Source organism: Myxine glutinosa, unplaced genomic scaffold (genome assembly GCF_964187855.1).
Source record: "Myxine glutinosa unplaced genomic scaffold, kmMyxGlut1.1 SCAFFOLD_2163, whole genome shotgun sequence".
Lineage (NCBI taxonomy): Eukaryota > Metazoa > Chordata > Myxini > Myxiniformes > Myxinidae > Myxine > Myxine glutinosa.
The window spans coordinates 7,310-23,422 of NW_027618258.1; the positions used below are offsets into that span (position 1 = coordinate 7,310).

Below are 16,113 nucleotides of genomic sequence, written 5' to 3' on the forward strand. Positions count from 1 at the left end.
ATCCCATCTCTCTTGTTCTGGCGAAGAGTTAACACCTGAAATGTCAGCTTCTCCTTGCTTCCCATGGCGGTGAGGAAACCTCAATCAACATCGTGTTGATGTTCTGCATAATGTGCTGAGCTGAGTGAAACAAAACCCTTTTTTTTTTCTTCTCATGACCTCTGGAACATATTTTTTTGGATTTCACTAATTGATAACAGAATTTCCTTTTTTTTCTTCCTGTAATGTTTTGCTGTTTATCTGATGTGCTCCTTGTGTTTCCAATCAATGCAAAATGCATGAGAAATTTACAAATCAGGTGAGAGAGTCGAGTTGGGTTTTTGTTTTGTGCGAAGAACCCAAATTGATGACCTGTACAATTTGATTCCACAAAACACCAAAACGCATCTTTTCTGGGATGCTGTGAGCAGGAGCTTGGACAAAAGTTCCCAATTGAAGAACCGCTGGATCCCACAGGAATTTCTTGGATACGCATGGGGACCACAGTAGCCACAAATGCATTGTTGGAACGTCGTGGAGAGCGCTGTGCAATAGTGATCACGCGCGGCTTCCGTGACCTTCTACACATTGGCAACCAGGCTCGGCCAAGCATCTTCGATTTGGTGAGAAATGATGAAGAAAAGTTTTGATGCATTTTTGTCGTTTTTACTTTGTTAGTAATGGAAATTAAATTACAGAGCAGATGATTCATTTCACTACATTTCTACCCATTGCTGGTATGAACGACTTTGTTAATCTGGTATGAACAACCCTGAGATGAGGTAAAGTTGAAAATTTTTGACTTTTTGTCTACCTACCCTGCTCTCTCCTTTCACCCTTCTTTTGTGAATTTTTCCCCAGATGGTGGGATTTCTCAGACGAGTGTATTTCCTGGCTAATCTTGCCTAGTCTATCGTATATATTTAAAGTTGTATTTTCTGTCTGTCTGTCCATGGATAGAAATTTCCCCCTCCCACCTGTAGTATGACTGGTGTTGGCTTAGCGGTTAGGGTGCCGCCTTGGGATCCGAGGATCCTGGGTTCGAATCCGGTCGATCGCTGAATTAACACCAGGGGGGTTGACTCAGCCTGTCATCCTTCCGAGGTCGGCAAATTGAGTACTAGCTTGCTGGGATGAATGATCACGGTGTGTACCCCGGTTTAGAATAGGTACACCGTATCCCTGCGCATCGTAATGGCCTTAAAACGATCATTCATTTTTCTTTCATTCATTCCACCTGTAGTATGACCATCATATTGCATACCGTTGCAATCCTCTTGGCAAAGGGTGATGCTAGAACACATTTTCAAACCTACAGGGTAAGGGCTTCAGAGTGGGGAGAACACCCCAATTCTCTCCACATAAATGTGCATCATATCACGCCATGCAGTGGTATCCAGTATTACAAATCATCTTCTTATAGGCTCTTGTTTTCCACTTATTAGCTCCCCTGGAACGAAATTCAGGGCTTATGCGATGGCGCGTTGTCTGTCCGTCAGTCCGCCAGTCCATAAGCACTTGAAACTTCTCCAAAACTGCTGATGGGATTGCCACCAAATTTGGCAAAAATTATATTTGTTGTGTTGTGACTAAAGTTTTTTCACGGCATTAAAAAAATTCGTGGTCTAATAGGGGGTTTACCAGGGTCAAAGTGGATCCAGGTGTGACCTCTCCCCCCCAAAAAATAGGAATTTGTTTTTTCCTCTGAAACTACACACTATTTCGATGAAACTTTGCCACAACCTTCATCACCAGTGATGTACCGAAGTTTGCTCACGGCTCGAAGAAAATCAAAGTCTAAGGAAGGAGGGGTGGTCAATGTTGGTCCAGGTTTGACCCCCCAAAATATGTATTTGCTTTCTTTTCTGAAACTACAAACACAATTTTGATCAAACTTGACCACAACCTTCACCACCCGTGATGTACCAAAGTTTGTTCACGGCATTAAAAAATCTGCCCCTTTAGGGGTCTACAGGGGGTTGCCCCCCAAAATAGGTATTTGCTTTCTTCTCAGAAACTACACACGCAATTTCGATGAAACTTCACCACAACCTTAATCACCCATGATGTACAAATGTTTGTTCAAGGCATTAGAAACATTGGGGTCTGAGGAGGTATTTTGTTGTTGCCCCCCAAATTTTGTTGCCCCCCAATTTTTTGGTTGCTCCCAAGTTGCCCCCCAAAATAGTTATTTTTTTGTTTCTTTATTTAAAGTCTTATGATCATGTTAGTATGATTCTCCATGCTTCCCGTTCTTCTTGCAAGCATTGAAATTGGTTTAAAATACCCTTAGTCAGTGCAGTATACTGTTTATTCGACCAGGTGAGCGCCAGGGGTATTTCCCCCTATGTTATTTTTCTTATAGGAAAATTTATATTCCCCTTGTTGACTTCATCAGATAAGAAATTCTTCCACTGCTGGGGCGTCTTCTGGATGTCGCCAAATATCTTCATTCGCTTGCTTGAGGCATGAGCACATCTAAGACACTCAAAACAATTGATGGTGACATCCAAGTAGCGATCAAACAAAAAGTCCACCCTAGAACAATCGAACTGTCCCTTCAACTGCCGAACTCTGGAACTCTTTACCTTCTCATTGTCTTTCCAAACACTTACGACCTTTCCCATTGCAAAAAGCATTTTTATTTTTTTATTTTTACTTCCTTAACCCTGAGTAGAGTATTCTCTCTCTCTCTGTCTCTCTGTCTCTGTCTCTCTGTCTCTCTGTCTCTCTCTCTCTCTCTGTCTCTCTCTTCACTTTACTATCAATTCAGCTCTTTTATTTAAGGCCTGGCCTCGATGAGGACTATATAGTCTATGACTGGAGCCTTCAGCATAAAATAAAAAGATCACTACGCGGCCACGCGCTGCCCAAGACACGCACACGATTCCTGGCTTGTGATTGGCTGTCCCCACACGCATGGCATGATGTGTAACTCGGCGTGACATTTAAATAGTGCTCTGTTAGGACCCTTTTTGTGGATTATTGATCAACTTTTTTGATGGGGAGATTGCAGATTCTTATTCTACATTCGTCGATCAACTATATTCCCTGATGTCCCCTTATTTCCCTGATGTGGGTCATGGAACTGAACGATAGATCGACTCGTCTCCTTGCCAATATGGGAAGCAAGATGGCGCCGACGTTTCCAGCATTACCCTTTGTGGAGGAAAAATAGTGAAATGTGGGTTGAGGGAGGATTATAATGGAAGGGTCAGGAGGTTGAGTTGCACATCTTTCTCTTTAGCTTGATTACTGTTTATTAGTCCCCTACCGGTGTACACCGGAGGGGACTATAGGTTTGCACTCCGTCCCTCCGTCAGTCTGTCAGTCCGTCACGCAAAGAACAGTTTAACGGGACTTTTTTTCTAAACTCTTAATGCTAATGATTTCAAACTTGGTACATGGTTTCCTCATGATAGGTTGCAGATCAAGTTCGAACTTCACGACGTTTCGATCATTTTTGACAAAGTTATGGCACTTTGAACTATGGTAATTTCCCCAACAGTTTTCTGGACGACAGACTGCCGGTAGGGGACATGTATTGCAGCGCAATACTCAGAATGCTTGTTTCATCAGAGATGAGTTTTTCTACCAGGGCAAAACGGTTTGATACCTGTGCTGAAGAGGAGCGTGCATTGTATTTTGGAGCATCCCTGTGGGACTGCACATGAACAGTAGTTACCTCTTCTACTGAAGGTGGATGAAGGTTGTGCTTTCAGCCCTGTTTGCCTTTGTTTGTCTGCCTGTCTGTAAGCAGGATATCTCAAAGTTATGGATGGATTCAGATAAAACTTGGTGGACAGGTTTGGATGTGTCACAAGGACAAATACATTCGATTTTGTTGAATATCTGGATCCGGATACGAGCATTTTAAAATGTGATTCTTCACCATTGAGAGATGGGGCCAAAAACGATATGTAGCACGAGATTTCAAAATGTTGTGGGTGAGTTGGGAATGTGACAAGAATAAGCCGATTAGATTTTGGTCCAGATCCGAATCCAGATCTGGCCTATCGGTGGGATACAAAACGTGAACTGTTCAGCCTGGTGGAGGTATGCGCTCTACCGAGTGCCGTTCTTGTTTTTAGTCTAATTTGACTCGATTGGTCATCAAATGCAGAACCAGATAGCTCCGAGTCAAACATATTATTATCTGAGCTATCCTGCTACCATATTAAGTGGAGTTTTTGTTTTCTAAGGTCTGATAGTTTTCTTGCTAAGCTGTTTTGCTCTAATTTACTTGAATAGTTACAATGAGTGAAAGAACAAGAGGGTAGGGGGTTTGCTGTGAATTGTTGGTTGCAGTTCTGTGTAAACACGGCATGTTTTGCTGATCTAAGATTTTCTCGTACTGTCTACTCGTTTGCTGTTGCTAAGCTTGTTGAATTATCTTTCATTGTCATTTTTTAGGCAATTCAAATGCCAGAGAAACTGTATGAGGCGGTGATAGAGGTGGATGAAAGAGTTGTTTTACATCAAGACTCCTGCCAACTTCACAGCAGCAAAAAGCTGAAAATGGTCACAGGCAAGTACCAGTCCTTATATAGGGAAAGCTGTTTCGTGTGTGTTTTTTATTACTTGGCAATTTGTTTTTGTTTTTTTTGCAAGTGTTACGTGCTCCTCCCCGACCCCCTGGTCACGGTGTACCTCCGAGCCCTGAGAGGAGTCACGGCAGAAAAATGTGTTATTCTGTATGTCAAAGATCAATGGAGAAGCTACCCCAATTGTTACTCACAAACAAATATTGTATTAAGATCACACAAGAATAACAGTACAACAATAATAGTAATCAAAAGTACAATCAATATGTCCTATGATGGTACCATCAGTTTTGTAATATATAACTCACTGTGCTCCAAGTGAGTGAAACAAGAACATCCCCAATGTCTCTTATTCCCGGCTTCAAGACAAAGTTGATTCGCTCCAGCGATCGCCGGAACGATGTCCAATCGAGACCAGAATCCCGTTCGGATGGCAAGAACAGTCCCGCTGCCAAAGCAGCGCAAAGGCGCCCTCAAGGCGACTGGGAAATCCAAAGGCGCCCTCCAGGCGACAGAGATCACCCCCTCAGGTATGGACGTTCCACAGCTCAGTCGGCGACACGCAGACTTTCCACTTAAAAGCCACGTCACACACACACGCCCCAGATCGACGTCTGAATGTGGTGAAAATGGTCGAAAGGAGACGAAACCGTGAGCGAAGCATAAGTCCTGCGCGAGCCAAAATGGCCGACGGCCTGGTCTCGTGGCGCAACGGCACGGTGATGATTCTCTCCTGAATCGATCGTAAAACCTGACACGCAGGTTAACCCGTCACAGCGCCAACAACTCTGTCGCAGGAATCCCTTTCCTGGGAAACCAAAAGTTCACTCGTGACTCTTGCTCGCCAACGTTCGCTCCAGACCGCAAGTAGCTCGGCTCCTTCTTGTCCGACTCACTCGCTCTGCCTTCTTTTCCTCTTCTTCTTCTTCGTCGTCCTGTTCCGGTTTTATTTAAAACATTAACTTTTAACTTTTGAAAATAGAAATATCTATTTCCTTTAACTGACAACAATAATAATACATGGAATCAAAAATATTTACAGTGGATGAAAACCACCACAACGGAAGTGACGAATCCGTAACACAAGTATGTTGATCACTCCGGTTTGTGTGTTTGTTTCTGTCCGCTCACTTATACTTGCCTACAGGTCACAATTTTAAACCGATCTTCACGAAACTTTACCAAATGGTAGAGTTCGTGGTCTGACAAAATCCTTTGTTTTTGGGGTCTTTTGACCAAAGAGGCCAAAGGTCAACCACTTTTTTCAAATTTCTAAAATCCTCAATTTTCATCCGATTGACTTGAAATTTGAATAGGATATACAGGTCGGGGAATTGAATTCAACCACCAACTATGTTTGAGATCAGCATAGGCCAAAAGGTCAACATCGGCCAAAGGTCAACCACTTTTTTCAAATTTCTAAAATCCTCAATTTTCATCAGATTGACATGGAATTTGAATAGGATTTACATATTGGCTTACTGAATTCAACCACCAACTATTTTTGAGATCAGCATAGGCCAAAAGAGCAACATAGGCCAAAAGTCAACAACAATTTCAAATTTCTAAAATCCTCAATTTTCATGCGATTCACTTGAAATTTGAATGGGATATACACATCAGTTAACTGAATTCAACCAACAACTATTTTTGAGATCAGCATCGGCCAAAAGGTCAACCGCTTTTTTCAAATTTCTAAAAGTCTCAATTTTCATCCGATTGACTTGAAATTTGAATAGGATTTTCATATCAGCCAACTGAATTCAACCACCAACTATTTTTGAGGTTAAAAGGATGCTCTACTGAGTGCCATTCCACTTTGTTCTGTTTTGCCAAGTGTCGCTCTGAGTGATTTTTCAGTTTAATGATACTTGTTTTGCAGGGGTGACAGGAGAACAGCTTGAAGTTTGGAAATCTGTGAACCTTGAGGATCTTGAGGGAAAACTTCAGGGTCTGCTGACTGCAGGAATAAAGAGCTTGGCAGTGGTTCTAATCCACTCGTACATGTATGCACAAATGCTCACATTAAATTTTGTTTTCCTAAATGTGCATTCTTCTCGCTCACACACTCGTGTTTCAACCTTTCCGAAGATGGGCAAAACATGAAGAGGAAATAGAGGAACTGGCGTTTCGACTTGGTTTCTCGCACGTCTCTTTATCTTCGCGTGTAGCACCAATGGTGCGTGTGGTACCACGGGGATTCACAGCCTGTGCAGATGCTTACCTCTCACCTTGCATCCAGTCCTACCTTCATGGCTTCCGCTCTGGCTTCAAAAATGATCTGAAAGTCAGTTTGTTTGTTTTATTTTGTTTTTTTCTTCAATTTTTCTTATACTAGACTAGCAAAGGTACCCGGCATTGCCGGGCACGCCGGGTCCCTCCTTCTGCCCTTCCCTTCCTCATCTCACCCCTTCCCCTGCCCCCTCTCACGCCACCCCTCCCTCCAAATTCTCACCACTTACCCTCTCTTCCCCTCCCTCCCTCTTTCCACTCTTCCCCCTTGACCCCCACTCTCTTCCCCCTTTCTTCTTTCCCCTCTCCTCCTTCCTCTCTCTCCCCCACTCCACTGTCCACCCTCTCCCTCCCCCCCCACCCCTTCTCGCCCTCTATCCCCTCTCTCTCCGCCCACCCCCTCTCTCTCCGCCCACCCCCTCTCTCTCCGCCCACCCCCTCTCTCTCCGCCCACCCCTTCTCTCTCCGCCCACCCCTTCTCTCTCCGCCCACCCCTTCTCTCTCCGCCCACCGCTTCTCTCTCCGCCCACCGCTTCTCTCTCCGCCCACCGCTTCTCTCTCCGCCCACCACTTCTCTCTCCGCCCACCCCTTCTCTCTCCGCCCAGCCCTTCTCTCTCCGCCCACCCCTTCTCTCTCCCCCCACCCTCTATCCCCCAACCCCTTCTACGCCCCACCCTCTCTCTCTCTCTCCTCGCCCTCTCTCTCTCTTCGCCCTCTCTCTCTCTCCTCGCCCTCTCTCTCTCTCCTCGCCCTCTCTCTCTCTCCTCGCCCTCTCTCTCTCTCCTCGCCCTCTCTCTCTCTCCTCGCCCTCTCTCTCTCTCTCCTCGCCCTCTCTCTCTCTCCTCGCCCTCTCTCTCTCTCTCTCCTCGCCCTCTCTCTCTCTCTCCTCGCCCTCTCTCTCTCCTCGCCCTCTCTATCCCCCCCGCCCTCTCTATCCCCCCCGCCCTCTCTATCCCCCCCGCCCTCTCTATCCCCCCCGCCCTCTCTATCCCCCCCGCCCTCTCTATCCCCCCCGCCCTCTCTATCCCCCCCGCCCTCTCTATCCCCCCCGCCCTCTCTATCCCCCCCGCCCTCTCTATCCCCCCCGCCCTCTCTATCCCCCCCGCCCTCTCTATCCCCCCCGCCCTCTCTATCCCCCCCCCCCCGCCCTCTCTATCCCCCCCGCCCTCTCTATCCCCCCCGCCCTCTCTATCCCCCCCGCCCTCTCTATCTCCCCCGCCCTCTCTATCCCACCCGCCCTCTCTATCCCCCCCGCCCTCTCTATCCCACCCGCCCTCTCTATCCCCCCCGCCCTCTCTATCCCCCCCGCCCTCTCTATCCCCCCCCGCCCTCTCTATCCCCCCCGCCCTCTCTATCCCCCCCGCCCTCTCTATCCCCCCCGCCCTCTCTATCCCCCCCGCCCTCTCTATCCCCCCCGCCCTCTCTATCCCCCCCGCCCTCTCTATCCCCCCCGCCCTCTCTATCCCCCCCGCCCTCTCTATCCCCCCCGCCCTCTCTATCCCCCCCGCCCTCTCTATCCCCCCCGCCCTCTCTATCCCCCCCGCCCTCTCTATCCCCCCCGCCCTCTCTATCCCCCCCGCCCTCTCTATCCCCCCCGCCCTCTCTATCCCCCCCGCCCTCTCTATCCCCCCCGCCCTCTCTATCCCCCCCGCCCTCTCTATCCCCCCCGCCCTCTCTATCCCCCCCGCCCTCTCTATCCCCCCCGCCCTCTCTATCCCCCCCGCCCTCTCTATCCCCCCCGCCCTCTCTATCCCCCCCGCCCTCTCTATCCCCCCCGCCCTCTCTATCCCCCCCGCCCTCTCTATCCCCCCCGCCCTCTCTATCCCCCCCGCCCTCTCTATCCCCCCCGCCCTCTCTATCCCCCCCGCCCTCTCTATCCCCCCCGCCCTCTCTATCCCCCCCGCCCTCTCTATCCCCCCCGCCCTCTCTATCCCCCCCGCCCTCTCTATCCCCCCCGCCCTCTCTATCCCCCCCGCCCTCTCTATCCCCCCCGCCCTCTCTATCCCCCCCGCCCTCTCTATCCCCCCCGCCCTCTCTATCCCCCCCGCCCTCTCTATCCCCCCCGCCCTCTCTATCCCCCCCGCCCTCTCTATCCCCCCCGCCCTCTCTATCCCCCCCGCCCTCTCTATCCCCCACGTCCTCTCTATCCCCCCCGCCCTCTCTATCCCCCCCGCCCTCTCCATCCCCCCCGCCCTCTCTATCCCCCCCCGCCCTCTCTATCCCCCCCGCCCTCTCTATCCCCCCCCCCGCCCTCTCTATCCCCCCCGCCCTCTCTATCCCCCCCGCCCTCTCTATCCCCCCCGCCCTCTCTATCCCCCCCGCCCTCTCTATCCCCCCCGCCCTCTCTATCCCCCACGCCCTCTCTATCCCCCCCGCCCTCTCTATCCCCCCCGCCCTCTCTATCCCCCCCGCCCTCTCCATCCCCCCCGCCCTCTCTATCCCCCCCGCCCTCTCTATCCCCCCCGCCCTCTCTATCCCCCCCCGCCCTCTCTATCCCCCCCGCCCTCTCTATCCCCCCCCGCCCTCTCCATCCCCCCGCCCTCTCCATCCCCCCCGCCCTCTCCATCCCCCCGCCCTCTCCATCCCCCCCGCCCTCTCCATCCTCCCCGCCCTCTCCATCCCCCCCGCCCTCTCCATCCCCCCCGCCCTCTCCATCCCCCCCGCCCTCTCCATCCCCCCCGCCCTCTCCATCCCCCCCGCCCTCTCCATCCCCCCCGCCCTCTCCATCCCCCCGCCCTCTCCATCCCCCCCCCGCCCTCTCCACCCCCCCCGCCCTCTCCATCCCCCCCCGCCCTCTCCATCCCCCCCGCCCTCTCTATCCCCCCCCGCCCTCTCTATCCCCCCCGCCCTCTCTATCCCCCCCCGCCCTCTCTATCCCCCCCCGCCCTCTCTATCCCCCCCCGCCCTCTCTACCCCCCCCCGCCCTCTCTATCCCCCCGCGCCCTCTCTATCCCCCCCCGCCCTCTCTATCCCCCCCCCGCCCTCTCTATCCCCCCCCGCCCTCTCTATCCCCCCCCGCCCTCTCTATCCCCCCCGCCCTCTCTATCCCCCCCCGCCCTCTCTATCCCCCCCGCCCTCTCTATCCCCCCCGCCCTCTCTATCCCCCCCCGCCCTCTCTATCCCCCCCGCCCTCTCTATCCCCCCCGCCCTCTCTATCCCCCCCCCGCCCTCTCTATCCCCCCCCGCCCTCTCTATCCCCCCCCCCCGCCCTCTCTATCCCCCCCCCGCCCTCTCTATCCCCCCCCCGCCCTCTCTATCCCTCCCCGCCCTCTCTATCCCCCCCCGCCCTCTCTATCCCCCCCGCCCTCTCTATCCCCCCCGCCCTCTCTATCCCCCCCGCCCTCTCTATCCCCCCCCCCGCCCTCTCTATCCCCCCCCGCCCTCTCTATCCCCCCCCCCCCCGCCCTCTCTATCCCCCCCCCGCCCTCTCTATCCCCCCCCCCGCCCTCTCTATCCCTCCCCGCCCCCTCTATCCCCCCACCCCCTCTCTCTCTCTCTCTCTCTCGCCCCCCTGCTGGCCGTTTGTATGCTGGTTGTACTGTCATGGCGTCTGCTTGTGGAGGCCTGTGAGTGCTCTGTGTTGGTGCTTCCTTCCCACCCCCCGTTCACCCCTCTGTGTCCCTGTGTCTGTTTGTGGTTCTTTCCCCGTGATTCCCATATATGTCGAGATGGGAGAGAGAGCCGGAGAGCACAGGGTGATTGCTGGTAAGGGTTCGTCGTTTTTGGGCGTCGCCCTATCGGTGTTTGCTTTTTCATCTTAAACCTCTATTTCCTTTTTTTCCTTTCGTTTATCTTTCTTTCAGTTTGTTTTGTTGCCTCCCTTTCCCGAAGTTAGGGAAATCGGAGCGGTCTGTTTACTTCCCATCCCCGGAGTTCGGGTAGGGAAGATTATATTATATATCCACTCTCCCCGAGTCGGGGAGGGGTTGTAAGTGCAGTTGTTGTAAGTGCAGCATGGCAGCTGCACTACATGTATCTCGATTTATGGCTTTTCAGAGCCTGACCCGTAAGAACGGGTTCTTTTGTGTACCTCCGGAACGTGAGGTTAGTGTCGAGGACGTTGTCCTCGTGGCCGGTCGTGTTGTCGGGATCGACAAGGTTGTTGCCGCTTCGCGGATGAACAAGCGGATCGTTATTTTTTTTGTCCGACGCGGATTGTGTCCCACAAATTGTCGAACAGGGTTTGACAATCGATCCAGGTTTATTTGTTATGGTTTCCCCACTTGATGGCCCAGCAATAAAAGTCGTGATATCCAATTGCCCCCCATTTGTATCCAACGATGTATTAATTAAAGTTATCCCGATATGGTACCATCGTGTCTCGTATCTCCATAATTCCCTTCGGGTCACGGAACAACGATTTAAGACACGTGGTCTCATTCCGGCGGCAAGTGTTTATGATTTTAAAAGATTCCCAGATATACACAGTTTACGTGTCCACCAACGTTTTAAAATGTTTTGGTTGCAGACAATTTGGGCATGTTAAGCATGACTGTCCCAGAAAAGAGAATTCTCCACAAGTACAACCTCCCCTCCGAACCGGGAATAAGCAAGCCCCCCACCTTCCCACCACCGACCCAAGCCTCTCCACCACCGAACCAAGCCTTCCCACCACCGAACCAAGCCTTCCCACCACCGAACCAAGCCTTCCCGCCACCGACCCAAGCCTTCCCGCCACCGGCCCAAGCCTTCCCACCACCGGCCCAAGCCTTCCCGCCACCGACCCAAGCCTTCCCGCCACCGACCCAAGCCTTCCCACCACCGACCCAAGCCTTCCCACCACCGACCCAAACGTTCCTATCACTGATCCAAGTCTTTCTACCACCGACCCAAGCCTTCCTACTACCGATCCAAGCATCCCCGCCATACCCCCCTCGCCTCCCCCTTGAAACGGGCCCCCCCCTCTACTGCAGGAACTAATTGCAGCCATCTCGTGTCAATAATAGACCTCACCCCCCAGGTGACATCGTTAAATCACAGCTTGTTTCCTGCTACAACTGATCCTATCTCTCTCTCCGTGGTAGCCGATGGAAATCCTCCCCCGATGATTATGTCCTCCCTCCCCTTTCCCCCCAAACCCCTGCAAACTCTCCCCACTAACCAGGACGAGTTTCAATTAGTCTGCCCAAAAGGAAAAAGACATTTGCAAACAACAGATGAAAACAGTCATCTCTTTAAAAAACCCACAACTGAAAACCGACAGCCCCTCCCCCCTGCCCCAGATTTGTCCCTCGTCACAGAAAATCGTTTCTCTGTATTGGAGGACATAGATGTGGATGAATTCTCGCCCTTGTCTACTGACCTAGAAACTGATATGGTTATAAATATATAGAAAAATAACCACCTTTAGAGGCCATTTTTTCCCGCAAAGCGGGGGTTGGCCTTTTTCGGGAACCGTGGTTGTTGTTGTTTTTTGGTCCCCTTTTTGAAGCAATGTTTTACGGCCGGATGCCCTTCCTGACGCCAACCCTTTTTGCCGCCTTTAACGACAAACTGGGAATTACCAGTGAACTGGTACTGATATGGTTGAACCGCAAAAATTAGTACCCCCCCCCCCCCCTCCCCTGAAGATGGCTCATTTCTCTGCCTCCCCATCCCCTCCCTCTATGGACCATGCCCAATCCGATAATGTGGAGGGATGTGATGACGGTGAGGAAGTAAATGATGAAAACCAGTACGACACATCATCTGAGCCATCTGATATAGATGACTCTGTTAATGAATGTGGCGGCCTTGAGGAAGAAGGAACCCCTCCAATCCCTCACTCTGAGATAAAAAGGTTTCTTAAGGGCACATTCCGAAAAAGGAATGTTATAGGAACCTTTTTTCCGGAGCTACCTGATTTTATACATTCCGCTAGATTGATGGTAAAACGGCCCCATGTTTTTAATTTCAATTCCTCCCAACGTCACCGGTTAAAGAAGTGTATACAAAAAGCTAAGAATGAACTGCTATCAAAAAATTGAGTGGTTGTCACTCCTCCTTGTGTTTGTAATGAGTTTTTCGATTTGTAGCTTGAATATTAACGGAGGATGTAGCTCTGTCCGTAAAGTTCAAGTAAGAAATTTTTTATTACAGAAGAAAGTTGGCATTGCCCTTTTACAAGAGACCCATGCCAACGACTGCTGTGTCGCAGAGTGGTGTAGGCTCTTCCCTGGCCTTTCCTTTTTTAGTAACGGTGACTCCCGTAAAGGCGGTATAGCAATAATTCTTAGCCCTTCCTTTTCGCCTTCATTGCTTAAATTTAACGAAATACAAAAGGGATCTCTAGCATCCCTAGAATTCCACTACTGTGGAGAATTTTATACTTTTTTAAATATCCATGCCCCAACTACACCAGTTGCTCGGCGAGATTTTTAAAGTAACGTTGGGACACACCTAACTTCCCTCGACAGCCAAAATGCCCTAAAAGAACAAGACAATCATGTTTGTATTGGTGGAGATTTTGATTGCACCCTCCAACCCCAACTAGACAGGAACAGTGCAGAGCCCCATCCTGCCCTCCACAACCCCCCTCACCAAATTTTTAAAATAAATGAATTTCACAGATATATGGTGGGTACAGCACCCATCAATCAGGCAATACACATGGTGTCGATGCATTCAGAATAATATTGTACTTGCTCGCTTGGACAAGTTTTATGTTAATCCTCCACTTGAACGCCTTGTTCTGTCATCCCAAATTTGCCCATCAGGATTCTCGGACCACAGCGCAGCATTTCTCAAAATTTCCGCCCCCTGCCCGAAACACGAGTGCTTTTTGGAAATTTAATAATAATTTACTTGATGATAGTACCTTTAAGGACTTTTTTCCGGAAATTTGGAATATCCTGGTTGCCTCCCAAGGGAATTTCCCAAACCTCAGACAATGGTGGGATAATGCCAAAACGCACATCAGACCGTTCTGCCAACAATATCGTGCGTATGGTGTTCAAGACGAAAAAAAAAACTACAACCTTACTTGAAGATGAAATCCTGGAATTACAGGAACAGCTCCAGGGAACCGTAAGTGTGGGCTAGCAGGGAATGAGGCAGCAAATTCATGGGAAAACAGCCTTACTGAATTCCATATATGAAAGGCGAGCACAAAATGCTTTATTGCGCCTGAAGATGAGGTACATACACGACTTTGATGCTCCAACCAAATTCTTCTTTAGCCTTAAAAGGGGGGCCTCTTCGTCAGTGATTACACGCTTGCTGCATGATGGGGAACTCCTTTATGAAGATGGCAGAATCAGGGAATGTGCCTGGAAACATTTTAAACAACGGTTTATGTGGCATGACATTAATCAGGAGGCAATATCTGAACTTATTTCTAACCTTCCAACATTGGCGGAGGATCAGAAGCAGCAGTTGGAGGATCCTCTTGGTTTACCTGAGCTCACCGCTGCCTTGAAGGCCTTGGAACCCAATAAAGTCCCTGGACTGGATGGGCTGACTCGCGAATTTTTCCAGTGTTTTTGGGATGCCATTGGACCTCACCTACTGCAGGTACTGAATGAATGTTTAGAGGACGGACAACTGCCGTGGAGTTTCCGGAGAGCAGTCACCACTTTAATCCCTAAGAAAGCGGACACTCAACTTATAGAGAACTGGCGTCCTATTTCTGTTTTATGTACGGATTATAAAATTTTAGCTAAAGCCTTGTCCAATCGAATGAAACCTTTTATGAATGTACTAATAGGAGAACATCAATCCTTTTGTATCCCTGGACGTACTATTTTTAATGTCTTTCTTATCCGTGATACCATTCGGTTTTGTAACAATTTTAACAAGAATGTTGGTCTGTTTTTCATTGACCAAGGAAAAGCCTTTGATTGTATTGACCACATGTACCTTTTTAGAGTTTTGGAGAATTTTGGTTTTGGGCCTATTTTTATCTCGTATGTTAAGCTTTTATATTGTAATATATCCAGTGTTCTTAAAATTAATCAAGTATTGTGTAGCCCCATTGCTGTGCAATGGGGAGTACGGCAAGGTTGCCCGCTATCTGGACTTTTATACTCTCTTGCCATCGAACCTCTTCTGCTCCAATTACGTACGCACATTTCTGGCTTTACTGGATCAATTCCTACCACACCGCTAAAAGTCTCTGCCTATGCAGATGATGTTTGTATTTATATGAAAAATAATGCTGATGTCACTGCGGTGGCTAAGGCATTAAAGACATATTGTCAGGCTTGTTCAGGCCAGGTGAACTGGAAGAAGAGTCCTTTGGATAGGACCTGGAGATTGCCCGCCAATTGTCCTGCCAGGAGGAGTGAACTGGCAGAAAAATGACATCAAATACCTCGGCATTTTCCTCGGAGACAACACCTTTGAGCAACAGAACTGGGTCGGATTACCGGACAAGGTAATGGCAAAACTAGCCCGTTGGAAAGGACTTCTTTCTCAACTTTCTTACCGCGGAAGAACTCTTGTCATTAACAATCTTGTCGCCTCTATGCTATGGCATAAGATATGCCTACAACCGCCTGGGAGCCTTCTTATCACACTCCAAAAGAGCATTGTCGATTTTTTTCTGGAGTGGGAAACACTGGCTTCAACCCGCCATGGCATACCTACCACTTACTGAAGGTGGCCACGGTCTCATTGATATCCGCAGCCGGATTATGGTCTTCCGGCTTCATATCGTTCGCCAACTTATATATGGAGATGAAGCCCGACTCTGGAGGCCTCTGGCTAACTGCATATTACAGCTTACATGCAAGCTGGGCTACTGCCGAGAACTTTTTTTGATGAACCCTCATCAAATCGATTTATCCTTGCTGCCCACCTTTTACCAAGGGGTGATGAACGCCTGGCAAGCCCTGTCCTTTTCCCGTGAAATGGCAACATACAACATGGGAATGTTGTTGAATGAACCCCTATGCTACAATCCCTTCCTGGAAAATAGTTTAAATAATAGGGGACTCGTTCAACGTTTTGTTGATGCCAAGCTGCTGCGAGTAAAAGACCTCATGACAGAGTCTGGGAGCTGCTGGTTGAGTGCTGCTGCTGTGGCACAAAAAACTGGAATAAAATCTGTCAGGATCATCTCTCGGTTCCTTCAAGGGATATCCACAACGTATCGTAGTACCTGCGAGGAACTTGGACCTTCCCCCGAGGAAACAACAGGTGACTTCCCTAAACTCCTTGTCTTCAGCCCGCCATTTAATCTGTCCCCTGGCCTGAACAGCCCTGATGATACTGCATTATCCCTTCCTTCCTTTCCAAAGAAAACTTTGTACAACGCGTACGTTAAAATTTTATATGCAAAAACATTTTCTGAGCACCCGAGGCTTCGATGGCGGGATGTTTTACCCCCAATATCCCCCAACTGTCCCAATTGGCGAAGTTTTTATCTCTTGCCTACTC

General features: G+C 49.9%; 1 protein-coding gene across 2 annotated transcripts in view; it reads left to right on the top strand.

The window, feature by feature from the left end:
- Positions 1–410: 410 nt before the first annotated feature.
- The window catches only part of LOC144889275 (5-oxoprolinase-like), a gene marked incomplete at both ends in the record, with an annotated part of 71,672 nt that continues 55,969 nt past the window's right edge, over positions 411–16,113 (top strand). Inside the window, 4 exon segments of one of the 2 annotated variants that reach the window (XM_078769349.1) lie at positions 411–602; positions 4,393–4,507; positions 6,406–6,529; positions 6,615–6,810. In XM_078769349.1, the coding sequence (XP_078625475.1) occupies positions 411–602; positions 4,393–4,507; positions 6,406–6,529; positions 6,615–6,810 (627 nt within the window). 2 annotated transcript variants of the gene reach the window in all.